Raw genomic sequence first — 13,820 nt, 5'->3', positions numbered from 1 at the left:
AATGGGGAAAACAGAATTTCTTTTCTATTCTTATTTTAGTCATTTCATTTACAGTTAAGAGAGGTGCTCTGCGGGACTTGCTAAATTGTCTCCCGAGAGGCAAATTCTAATTTAGATTGGTACAAAAGTGTTTTCTCTTTTTAGCCATAAAACATTTTCTTGAATTTGTTCTAATTATCCTTAGGGTAATATAATTTTAGGTCTGAAAGAACTCTGACATCATCTGCCCCAACCCATTTTCTTTACAGATGAAGAAACTGAGGTCAAGAGATGTGAACTGACTGGACCAAGGAGTCAAAGAAAGAGGGAGAGTTCAGGCTAGAATTCAGCAGGTGAGAAGATGAAACCAAAACTGACTTCCAGTCCAGGTTTTTGCTTATGAGCAACTGGAGAGCCATTCAGGGAAGAAAAAGACTCTCCTGATGAAAATCACCATTTAAAGAAACACATTCTGTAACGAGGTAGAGGTGCTAGCAAGCAGAATCTCCAGAACAGCGAGGCTGGGACAGACAGAGAACAGAAAAACCAGACAGCACGAGGCAGATTACCGTCCCCTCAGCTGATGGGGAGCTCTGTTTATGTACACCCGACTATGTGTACCGAGGGAAAGGGAGACCTGGGGGTGACTGCATGCACTTGGGAGGAGCCTGTCTGCTTGGGATTGATTTTTAACTCTGCTAATTTTGAGCAACCTTTGGCATGTTGCTTAAATTCTTTGTTCCTCAGTTCCCTGTCTGTATAAAAGGATGATTACATCAGTACTTACTGCTATAAGGATCAAACCCCTTACTGTATTTACCTTACTATTACAAGGATTAAATCAGAGTTAAATAAATTGATACATGTAAAGCTTATTACATAGCAAGTACTGTTAATATCTACTGTTTTCCTCCATTCACTGTACCAGAAAATTTGAGGAGTTTCAGAATACATACATAAGTTGCATTCATTAATAATGTACTAGCGTGTTTTACAGATACATACCCAAGGAATCAACTAGAGAGATTCAGAGACTCACTGATCAAATCTCTTTTTATGTTTCATGTACTACTTTTCATTATGTATTGTAATACTTTTAAGTTTTTTTAAAAAAATAAACTATAGGAACTTTATTATTTAAAAAACTTTAATGATATTCATAGTTGTATATAACAATGCCAGAAAGTTCATCAGCACGACAATTAATAAAAGCACATACCCATTGCAAAAACGAAAGATGAGTTTTCACGGCAGGAAATTAGTGCTGAATCAGTGACTCCTGAAGTCGTTACAGCAGCACTTGCAGGATGTTGCATTTTCCTTTGCTAGGGCACACTGCTTGGGCAGTTTAATATTGTTTTTTTCCCCCTTAGAATTTGATGTTGTCAAAGCTACCATAAACATTTTACTTAAGAGTTTTTAGGAGAAACCCTTCACAAAGTTAATAGTGCAGATCTTCTAGTAATTAAGATCATTTCAGATGTGCCTGAAATGAGTACCACATGTGGATGAGTTTGGTTTTTCCATTCCATTCTTTAAGTTCGGTAGAAATTTTAAGGAGAGGAATGCCAGTTACCTATTACCCAATTTTTTTAATTAAATAATTTTAGCAATTGTGTAGAAAAATAATTTTTAAACGTTGTCCTAAAGAACTTTTCTGGAACTGGTGACTAATTTAAGACATTGGAAGATCATGATAAGCTGCATATCTTCCAGTCACATGATGGTAAATCTGTGAGGAAAAGCAGAGTTTAATTAACAATCATTCTATAATTATACACATCAGTTAATAGTTATACTATCAAATAATAATGAATAGTTTTAATGAACATTTCATTATAAAGCCTCACTAGTATGCGCTTCGGCAGAATCTCCACCCTACTCACTTGTGATGGAGGTTTGCTTGGAAGAAAAGGTAGAGGATTGGGTAGGATGAGGTCAATCAGATGAGTTTTTATCTCCACTTCTCAATTTGACTTTTCAATTCCTTTCTCAAAAACACGTGTCAATTTATTCCAAAGACAGAGATTATTACTCACCTGCCTCTCAATGTCCGAGAGCAGAGTACTGGCACCTATACGAAAGAGTTCTGGCTTCAGCCACTCATTTCCAAGCTCCTCCTTTACAAGAGAGAGCCAAGCAAGGGAATCCTTTGCACTGCGGATGCCTCCTGCTGGTTTAAAGCCTATCTAAATGGGAAGTCAGAGAATAGAACAATCTTTATTGTTACTGGATTTCTTTTAAAAATAATAATATGTTTATCACAGTGTTTATTCTCTGTCTCTCCCTCTTTTGTTGAAAAAAAAATCTTTTCACTTCATCCAGTGAAAGGGCTTAGATCAGTGACTCATGCCCATTCACACTACGGAACAACTTTCCCAAGATTTTTGGAAGAATGTCACTGCTTCTGAAGAGATACTACTGAGGGTTAGTAACCCTCATTAACATTTCACTTACTGGAAAGTCATAAACCTCAACCATCTAGACTATAGCTGTGAACCCGGAATAAACAAGGAAGGTGTCAATACATAGAAAGACAGATCACAAAAGCCCACTCATTCTACATTTCTACAAGTAAGCCTGTAGAGTCACTTCTCAGCCTTCATCTTGAGGTTCAAAAGACACACGCATTTAAAATCAAAGGACAGAATCAGCAAGGCTGCAAGGTTACCCTAACCAAACTGGCAGCAATACAGCAAGGAAAGTTGACAGTTGTTTTAATCAATTTAACTGCAGGGATTTTTGTTCTAAGTTGCAGGCACACACAATGCTAAAAAGCTGGCAGACCAGTCACATAAGGGTAGTAGGAAAACACCGTGGGGAGCTCCTCATACTCCAGTAGTCTTTAAGGGTTGACCATAACACAGCCCAATTCAGTCAATATCTAATATTCATAAATGATGTCCCTGGATCCACTAGGAAATGAAAGATATGTTCCATATATAATAAAACTCTGATAATCTGGATTTACATGTTTCGGGAACCTGGCTATCCAGTACAGTCGGGAATCTATAGATGTTAGTGGTCAGAACAACACTTCAGAGCCCGAGTACTAAATCTCTCACATTTTATCACTCAGGGCTATGACTGGTTGCCCCAGCAGATGACTGCTAACAGAATGCTAGAGAAGGGAGACATTAAATGAATATAGTCTATTATCTACCCAAGCAGGAAACCTTCCAGTTTAACCCAAACTCCACCATTCCCTGGCCACACCACCAATTCTACCTCCTTACTTTCCTTATCCCCCATATGCACACTTTCTGCTATACTCTCACTTATCAGTTCTCACAGGAAGTATCAGTAAAAGTCTTTTAACTGGTTTCCCTGCCTCAATTACACAACATCACACAACTAAGCAGTAGCAGTGCAGGGATTCCAAAGGTATCTGCTATTACTCTGGAGCCCAAGCTATGACTCTGTAAGGTAGTAGGCGGGTTAAGTAGGATGAGGTTATTTGTTGAGAAGAAGCCAAAAAAATCAATTAATTGATATTAGCGTACATGTTAATCATAGGAGCATTTTTGTCAATTAGGCAGTGCTTCTTATAGATTTTCTATACAGTTCAGTTTGTGTCAGCAAGTCTGTTTCCAGAGAGGTTCTAACATAAGTTTATCCTTTTTTTTTTTTTAAGAGAAAGAATATGGAAAACATAAATCTGCAATGAAATCAGTTATGAAATATTAAACCTCTGCTTCTCAGGAGTGACACTAATCATGGTCTGGAAGGTGGCCTATCTCATTTGAAAACACCCTTAAATCAACGACGTAGAAACTTTATAGTCTAAGGGCTGCGCAAGCAACTTGTCAACAACCCGAAAGGCTGCACCTGATTTGCAAACACATACACAGAATCTCTTTGTTTGAAATCAAATATGATTAAATGAATACAATTTGGCCTGTACCTGTCTTTGTGTTAATAAAACTAGGATGGACTTATTTATTACCAAGGGAAAGAATCAATACAATTAAAAAGAAAGGACTGAAAGACAACAAAGTGTCCCTCCCTCTGTACTCTGGCCTGGAACACTGAGCACTTAAAAATTTCATTAACATTCTTTGCTTGTTGTCTAAGAGCTCTCCTGAGAAGGGACGTACTCATTTATCCATTCCAGCATTTAACACAGGTTAACATCGCAAATGGTTAACTACCCAATAAATGTTTGTTGAGAACAAAACTGGATTGGGTCCCCAGTGGCAAGTTTGAACCCTGCCAATGGAACTTAACGCAAACAGCTGCCTGAGGACTACGCCAGACCCAAAACCATCAGGGATGGGGGCCCAGGCATCTATAAGTATGAAAAGTTTCACATGTGGTTTGATGTTCTTTGGCTAAGAATGAGAATCACAATCAAATAAGTGGTGGTAGTTTCAACTGAGGACCAAAGATAGATTTATCATTTTTACAGCTTATTTAAACAAAAAAATCTTTTAACTTATTTGGATAATTGCAGAAAGTCTACCAGGTAGAGGTTATTCAAGTTGGGTCAGCTTTCTCATGTAGATCACAATGATATTTATCCTATTCATAATTAAGATGTGAAGTTATTCTAAGTGAGAAAATTCTGGAAGGAGTTTATTTCCTCTCATAAACTAGTGTGTTAAAAAAAAAATCACCTATTCCAAAATAAACTGAAGCTACACTTACATATAAAGTCATCACATCCAATGGACAAAGGATTAAAGGTCTTTTTTGGGTTTCTATTCGGAAGAAATCAAGAGACTAGATTTAAAAGATGCCTCTCAGGAAGGGAAAGTGTCATTAAACACACACACACACACACACACACACAACCTTTCTCTCCAATCATGTAAAAAAAATCCTTTGAGATAATTTGCAGCTAAACAAGTAACTTGAGATGAAAAGGAAAATCCAAACTCATTTTTAAAAAAGCACCTCATACGCATTTTTCCTTTTAACTTCATATGTTTCAAAAAATATGTATTATTTTTCGAAAAGCTGACAAAAGCTAGTATACACCCTCCTCAGCTTAACAGTCTTCCAAAGAGCACATCCAACTGCCATAAAACGCAAAAATTGATATTTAATTCAAGAGCTATATAACGTCTAGCTACCTTTTCCCTGCTGTTTCACAGCATTTCATTATTTTGTTTAATAAGTTCATCTCCTCGAGAATTTTCTCTTCACCTCATATTATTAAAAGTAATAAGTTTTCTGGACCGGGGTTTCCCAACAGAAAAACCAATTTATGTGTGTCCTTCAATAATGACAGGAAAAGATTATTTCCCATTATATTGCATACTTTTCATATCACCACCACAGCTTATCATTCAATAAATGTTACTCTGCAATTCTTTCCATTCCTCAAGGAAGTTTAATTTCTGCATTAACCTGTTTTCACTGGCCAACGCCTTGTGAGAAAGCCTCTGTGTTGCAGCAGAATTAGTTCGTTAAAGAACCCATTTAGGAATCTCTTGTCAGTGACAAAATTGTCTTCGGTTAACAAAAGGACATAAAGTGAGTTTACATCTTGATCACACATACTCACTCCCACACTCACAACTCACTTTCTGTTAATCACAATTTTTCTCCATCAATGTGTTCTTTTATAATGAAAGGTAAATTAAACATTTATCTTAACAAAGGTAATTCATTCACGGTTTCTCCATATAAAGACAGTTATTGTGGCTGTAACTAGTATTATAAATAACATTATCTTTACTCTGAAGAAAGATTTGCTGGCAATAATATACCTTGTTTCCAGTTTTCCAGAAGAAATCTCTAATGGCCCGTAGCATTACTATAGCTACTGGGAAGGTGGCATTTACTGTTTCTTTTCCAGTAGAGGTCTTAATAAAATCTGATCCTAAAACAAAAGAAGAAAACTCCGTGTTAACTAAAGATTTTTTTTTTTTTACACTTTTGAGCCAGGGGATAAATGAGTTGTGTAAATTTTTTCCTGAAGAAATCCAATGTCCTTTTCATTAATTATTGGAAAACTAGAACCAAAATCTCCCTTTAAAATAATTATGTCCATACTTTTTCCCCCTTACCATCACTATATTAGGCACGAAATATATTCTGTGACCTCTGATACTCTTGCCTCCGTATTTCCACAATGCCAATTAAAATCAAGTTGGTTCATTTAATACATAACTGAGATGAAGAAGAACAATTTTATGCCCTATGCTTACTATTATACATCATAACATTTTACTACAAAACTGGAGTGCCTACTCATTTTCTCCTAATTTGCTCATGCTTAATGAAAAGTACACAGTATACAGTTGTGACAGCTCAAGAAGAATCACCATTAGCTGATTTCTATTGCATTGTTCATTAATGAAAGAACTGTCTTCCGAGATTAGCATTTCCATGAAAGACACCATGCAAATATCTTAAACCTTGCAAATATCTTAAGCAACTTCCTTCCTTCAAATGTATCTTAAACCTATTAATATAGTTTAACAGAATAATACAAGGAGACAAAGAAATGATCACAGTAGTTAAGATTCATCAAGTGCCATGCATTATGAATCTAGGTGCTTTACAAATATTAATTCAGTCAATACCTATATGAGCTAAAAATAGAGATCATAGTAATACGATCTCTACTTTTAAAGAGGAAATTGAGTCTCAGAAAAGTTAAGTAACTTACCTGAGATCACACAGTAAATGGAAAGGTAGGATTTTAACCAAAGTAATCTAGCCTAAACAATCCATCACAGTGTCTCCAATAAACTTACCTAGGTTCACACAGTCAGACAGTCAAACAAAGAATACATCTTTCACGTGTTACAAAGCCCTGAAATAGTCAGTGTGGAAGATGTACCAGCAGCATGGGCATTACCAGCAGCATGGGCATTACCAGAGGCTGTTAAATATGCATACTCTCAGGCACTACACCAGATCAACTAAATCAGAATCTAATAACCAACATTCCTAAGTGATTTGTGTGCAAATTCATGGCCCTAACCTATGGAATCCATGGCACCATACCTAAAACAAGTCTCTAAGATCCTCCCAAAGTCCATTAACAAAGTCAAAGATAAAAGTTGAAGTGGCCAAAAGGCCCAAAGAAATACACCTTTATTTATTAAGCACACTGTGTATAAGGCATATGGAAAAATATAAAAACAGAAAATTCAAGACCTTGCCCTCAAAACCAATGTAGACACGGGTGGAGATGAAACGTGAACCCCGTGTAATCACCAGATGAGCTAGAAGTCATGAGATCTAGTTTCTAGCTCTGGCTCTCACAGTTACCTTTGAAATTCCATCCCCTTACAAATTCCTCATTTGTACGATACGTCTAAGAAATTCCTACTTGCTTCATAGGATTACACAAAGCATCAAAAGGGACAATCTATGCGAAAGCACTTTGAAAACTTTCAATTATTATACAAACAGAAATGAAGCAAGGATTTAGGTAGGACTGCAATCTGTACAAATTCCATGGACACCGATGCATCAGAGCAGGTCACTGGAAGCCTTCATTTCTTTGGGTCTGTAGGCTGCCTGAAATTGGAGACATGACTACCATGCATGCATTTGCTCAACAAATATTTACTGAGTACTACCATGTGCCATACTCTGCTCTAAAGATGCTGGGAATAGACCAACCAATGAACAAAAAGTTCCTGCCTTTGTGAGCAGGTGTTCTAGAAGAGAAAGACAAGAAAGAAAATGTCAAGTGGAGATAAGTTCTATGGAGAAATGTAATACAATGTAACGAGACAGAGAGTGGTGGAGTTGGTGAGGGGCAGCTATATTTAAAGAGTTATCATAAAAGCATCTCTAACTAATGAAATCCAAATAGAGACTGAATGAAGGAAATGTGGGGATACAGCATTACACGCAGGAAAACAAAGTGTAAAGGCCTTGAGCTAGGCATATACTAAGTTCATGAATAAATGCATGGATGAACAGACTATAGAACTGATGCCTGATGCCTACAACATCAGAAATAAGACAATCAAAAAGAAGAGATTAAAGCCAACACATAGATGTAAGAAGGTGAGGGAAACATCCCCAAAGAATCCATAATGATATCAAGATGTGTTTTTCTAATATGTGGCATCTTTTGATTCACTAGAAGGCTTTTGGGTATAATAATGGATATCACCTAAATTATGTTAAGCATATTGGAAGAGAAGATTAAGACAGAAGACCAAGGCTACTGGCTGGTGGTGGTGGCTCACAACTGTAATCCCAGCACTTTGGGAGGCCGAGGCTGACGGATCACAAGGTCAGAAGTTCAAGACCAGCCTGGCCAACATTGTGAAACCTCGTCTCTACTAAAAACACACAAAAAATTAGCTGGGCATGGTGGCAGGTGCCTGTAGTCCCAGCTACTTGGGAGGCTGAGGCAGGAGAATTGCTTGAACCCAGGAGGTGGAGGTTGCAGTGAGCCGAGATTGCACTACTGCACTCCTGGGCAACAGAGTGAGACTCTGTCTAAAAAAATAATAATAATTAAAAAAAAAAAAAAACCAAGGCTACCTTTGGACATCTAAAAACAAGGCATGATCTCTTAAAACTACACCATCTAAAGTTAATCAAAAGAGCCAAACTCCTTCAGAAGGGTGGAGTAGAGACTCTCTCCTAATATATTTAGGAGAGCAAAGCAGAAGATCTACTATGGCAGCAACAGTAACCCAGCAGTAGCTACAGTGGCCCATACATTATTTGCATGTCTAACGTTTAGGGGCAGGTGCTGCATCTTTCTTATATTATTCTGTATCCTCAGAACATGACACACAGGAGGAGCTCAATAATTTCTAGATGGATGGAGACAGCTACCAAGAAAAAGAAAACTACAGTATTTTCCACCTTTAACTGACTAATGAAGAAGGGAAAATAATTTTGTGTTTCATTCCAGTCCCAGTAACAAAACTGGACTGTTGGCTCAGAACAAAATGGTTTATTTTTAAATAATCTTTTAGTTTTAGAACAAATTTCAATATACAGAAAAATTACAGCAATAATACAGTTTCCAAATACCCGACACCCAGTTTTCCCTATTATTGCTATCTTACATAATTACGGTACATTTTGTAACAATTAAGGAACCAATGCTGATATATTATTAACCAAAGTCCACACTTCATTTAGATTTCTTTAGCATGACTCAATAACCAATCCCATCTAGCATACTACATTTGTCATGTCTCCACAGATTCCTCTTGGCTGTGATAGTTTCTTAGCTTCTTCTTATTTTATTTTGATGATCTTGACAGTTCTGAAAGTACTGGTCAGTATTTTACATTCCACAAAGTGTTTTGTAGAATGTCCCTCAAATGGGATTTGTTAAATGTTTTTCTCATCACTGGACTGAGGTTATGGGTTTGGGAAGACCACAGAGGGAAACTGCTATGTTCATCACATTATGTCAAGGGCACATACTGGCACCATGATTTACCACTGTTGGTGTTGACCATGAGCACTTGGCTGAGGTGGTTAGTGTTGGCCCGGTATCTCCACTGTAAAGCTTATATTTTTTTCCCATTTCAACTGTACTCTTTGAAAAGAAGTCATTATGGGTATCCCATACTTAAGGAGTGGGAAGTCATAATCCACCTCCTCGAGGGGGGCTTGGCTACATAAATTACTTGGAATTTTTTTTTTTCAGGAAAGGAGATATGGGGTTCTATTAAGGGCTTATGCACAGAAGAGAAAGTCCAGTGTTGGTGGGCTGGACAACATAACCACATGGCCCAGTGGCACTGGGCAGCGCAGGAAAACTGCAACTACTTGCAAACAGCATGCAGTTTATATAGCATTTTCACTGAAGACCTTCCCCTAATGACCTCCACCTGGCAACCTTCACCATTTAACCTAAAACTTAGAGCCTCAATCTCATGTACAGCCTGTGTTTCACTTCCATGGTTCAGGCCAGGGGCTCAGATGTTCTTCATAAACAAAGGAATAATTTCTGGGTTGGCCACTCCCAAACTCCCTAGCTTGGGACACACATTCAGTAAGGGTATGCATAAGTTATTGCTATCAGGTGCATTTACCTTTCACGGATACAATTTAAGCAATTATTATTAATCATATTTTTTCACTGGTGTTATCAACAGCTGATGCAAACTTTTGTTCTGACATAAAGATGGATAGAAATTTTATGCTTTATGCTGAGGTATGAGATTCCAGGGCAAGCTTTTTTTTTTGATACTTTAAGTTCTAGGGTACATGTGCACAGTGTGCAGGTTTGTTACATAGGTATACATGTGCCATGTGGGTGTGCTACAACCATTAACTTGTCATTTACATTAGGTATTTCTCCTAATGTTATCCCTCCCCCCTCCCACATCCCCCACCCTACGACAGGTCCTGGTGTGTGATGTTCCCCACCCTGTGTCCAAGTGTTCTCATTGTTCAATTCCCACCTATGAGTGAGAATATGTGGTGTTTGGCTTTCTGTCCTTCTGATAGTTTGCTCAGAATAATGGTTTCCAGCTTCATCCATGTCCCTACAAAGGACATGAACTCATCCTTTTTTATGGCTGCATACTATTCCATGCTGTACATGTGCCACATTTTCTTAATTCAGTCTATCATTGATGGACATTTGAGTTGGTTCCAAGTCTTTGCTATTGTGAATAGTGCCGCAATAAACATACATGTGCATGTGTCTTCATAGCAGCACAATTTATAATCCTTTGGGTATATACCCAGTAATGGGATGGCTGGGTCAAACAGTATTTCTAGTTCTAAATCCTTGAGGAATCGCCACACTGTCTTCCACAATAGTTGAACTAGTTTACAGTCCCACCAACAGTGTAAAACTGTTCCTATTTCTCCACATCCTCTCCAGCACCTGTTGTTTCCTGACTTTTTAATGATCACCATTCTAACTGGTATGTGATGGTATCTCCTTGAGGTTTCGGTTTGCATTTCTCTGATGACCAGTGAGGATGAGCATTTTTTCATAAGTCTGCTGGCTGCATAAATGTCTTCTTCTGAGAAGTGTCTGCCCACTTTTTGATGGGGTTGTTTAATNGTTGGTTGTGCTGTGCAGAGGCTCGTGAGTTTAATTAGAGCCCAGTGGGCAATTTTGGCTTTTGTTGCCGTTGCTTTTGGTGCTTTAGTCATAAAGTCCTTGCCCATGCCTATGTCCTGAATGGAATTGCGTAGGTTTTCTTCAGGGTTTTATGGTTTTAGGTCTAACATTTAAGTCCTTAATCCATCTTGAATTAATTTTGTAAAAGGTGTAAGGAAGGGATCCAGTTTCAGCTTTCTACATATGGCTAGCCAGTTTTCCCATCAACATTTAATAAACTGGGAATCCTTTTCCATTGCTTGTTTTGTCAGGTTTGTCAAAGATCAGATAGTTGTAGATGTGTGGTATTTCTGAGGGCTCTGTTCTGTTCCATTGGTGTATATCTCTGTTTTGGTACCAGTGCCATGCTGTTTTGGTTACTGTAGCCTTGTAGTATAGTTTCAAGTCAGGTAGCATGATGCCTCCAGCTTTGTTCTTTGGCTTAGGATTGCTTGGCAATGTGGGCTCTTTTTTGGTTCCATGTGAACTTTAAAGTAGTTTTTTCCAACTCCGTGAATAAAGTCATTGGTAGCTTGATGGGGATGGCATTGGATCTATAGATTACCTTGGGCAGTATGGCCATTTTCACAATATTCATTCTTCCCATCCATAAGCATGGAAGGTTCTTCCATTTGTTTGTGTCCTCTTTTATTTCACTGAGCAGTGGTTTGTAGTTCTCCTTGAAGAGGTCCTATATATCCCTTGTTAAGTCGGATTCCTAGGTATTTTATTCTCTGAAACAACTGTGAATGGGAGTTCACTCATGATTTGGATCTCTGTTTGTCTGTTATTGGTGTATAAGAATGCTTGTGATTTTGCACATTGATTTTGTATCCTGAGACTTTGCTGAAGTTGCTTATCAGCTTAAGGACATTTGGGGCTGAGACGATGGGGTTTTCTAAATACACAATCATGTCATCTGCAAACAGGGACAATCTGACTTCCTCTTTCCCTAATTGAACATCCTTTCTTTCTTTCTCCTGCCTGACTGCCCTGGCCAGAACTTCCAATACTATGTTGAATAGGAGCGGTGAAAGAGGTCATCCCTGTCTTGTGCCAGTTTTCAAAGGGAATGCTTCCAGTTTTTTGCCCAATCAGTATGGTATTGGTTGTGAGTTTGTCATAAATAGCTCTTGTTGAGATACATCCCATTAATACCTAGTTTACTGACAGTTTTTAACATGAAAGGCTGTTGAATTTTATCAAAGGGCTTTTCTGCATCTATTGAGATAATCATGTGGTTTTTGTCTTTGGTTCTGTTTATATGGATTATGTTTATTGATTTGCATATGTTGAACCAGACTTGCATCCCAAGGATGAAGCCCACTTGATCATGGTGGATAAGCTTTTGATGTGCTGATGGATTCGGTTTGCCAGTATTTTATTGAGATTTTTGCATCAATGTTCATCAGGGACATTGGTCTAAAATTCTCTTTTGTTGTTGTATCTCTGCCAGGCTTTGGTATCAGGAGATACTGGCCTCATAAAATGAGTTAGGGAGGATTCCCTCTTTGTCTATTGATTGGAACAGTTTCAAAAGGAACGGTGCCAAGTCCTCTTTGTACCTCTGGTAGAATTCAGCTGTGAATCCATCTGGTCCTGGACTTTTTTTGGTTGGTAGGCTATTAATTATTGCCTCAATTTCACAGCCTGTTATTGGTCTATTCAGGGATTCAACGTCCTCCGGGCTTAGTCTTGGGAAGGTGTATGTGTCCAGGAATTTACCCATTTCTTCTAGATTTTCTAGTTTATTTGCATAGAGTTGTTTACAGTATTCTCTGATGGTAGTTTGTATTTGTGTGGGATCGGTGGTGATATCCCCTTTATCATTTTTTATTGTGTCCATTTGATTCTTCTCTCTTTTCTTCATTATTAGTCTTGCTAGCAGTCTATCAATTTTGTTGATCTTTTCAAAAAACCAGCTCCTGGATTTAATAATTTTTTGAAGGGGTTTTATGTGTCTCTATCTTCTTCAGTTCTGCTCTGATCTTAGTTATTTCTTGCCTTCTGCTAGCTTTTGAATGTGTGTGCTCTTGCTTCTCTAGTTCTTTTAATTTTAATGTCGATTTTAGTTCTTTCCTGCTTTCTCTTGTGGGCATTTAGTGCCATAAATTTCCCTCTACACATTGCTTTAAATGTGCCCCAGAGATTCTGGTACGTTGTGTCTTTGTTCTCATTGGTTTCAAAGAGCATGTTTATTTCTGCCTTCATTTCGTTATGTAGCCAGTAGTCATTCAGGAGCAGGTTGTTCAGTTTCCATGTAGTTGTGCGCTTATGAGTGAGTTTCTTAATGCTGAGTTCTAATTTGATTGCACTGTGGTCTGGCAGAGAGTTTGTCATAGTTTCTGTTCTTTTACATTTCCTGAGGAATGCTTTACTTCCAACTATGTGGTCAATTTTGTAATAAGTGTGATGTGGTGCTGAGAAAAATGTATATTCTGTTGATTTTGGGGTGGAGAGTTCTATAGATGTCTATTAGGTCTGCTTGCTGCAGAGCTGAGTTCAATTCCTGGATATCCTTGTTAACTTTCTGTCTCATTGATCTGTCTAATGTTGACAGTGGGGTGTTAAAGACTCCCATTATTACTGTGTGGGAGTCTAAGTCTCTTTGTAGGTCTCTAAGGACTTGCTTTATGAATCTGGGTGCTCCTGTATTGGGTGCATATATATTTAGGATAGTTAGCTCTTCTTGTTGAACTGATCCCTTTATCATTATGTAGTGGCCTTCTTTGTCTCTTTTGATCTTTGTTTGTTTAAAGTCTGTTTTATCAGAGACTAGGATTGCAAGCCCTGCTTTTTTTTTTTTTTTTTCCATTTGCTTGGTAGATCTTCCTCC

General features: G+C 37.9%; 1 protein-coding gene across 3 annotated transcripts in view; it reads right to left on the bottom strand.

Moving 5' to 3' along the window:
• Nucleotides 1-1,108: 1,108 nt before the first annotated feature.
• Nucleotides 1,109-13,820, bottom strand: part of DERA (deoxyribose-phosphate aldolase) — a 143,426-nt gene continuing 130,714 nt past the window's right edge. For all 3 annotated transcript variants that reach the window (XM_017873777.1, XM_017873793.1, XM_017873785.1), the window contains exons 7-9: nucleotides 5,694-5,806; nucleotides 2,019-2,168; nucleotides 1,109-1,711 (exon numbers count right to left, since the gene is read on the bottom strand). In XM_017873777.1, the coding sequence (XP_017729266.1) occupies nucleotides 1,655-1,711; nucleotides 2,019-2,168; nucleotides 5,694-5,806 (320 nt within the window). In that variant the 3' untranslated portion in view covers nucleotides 1,109-1,654. The remainder of the gene's footprint in view (nucleotides 1,712-2,018; nucleotides 2,169-5,693; nucleotides 5,807-13,820) is intronic.

The sequence above is a fragment of the Rhinopithecus bieti genome, unplaced genomic scaffold (genome assembly GCF_001698545.2).
Source record: "Rhinopithecus bieti isolate Rb0 unplaced genomic scaffold, ASM169854v2 scaffold_110, whole genome shotgun sequence".
NCBI classification, from domain to species: Eukaryota; Metazoa; Chordata; class Mammalia; order Primates; family Cercopithecidae; genus Rhinopithecus; species Rhinopithecus bieti.
The sequence above is the reverse complement of the archived record's forward strand: the minus strand, read 5'-3'. Positions and strand labels throughout refer to the sequence as shown.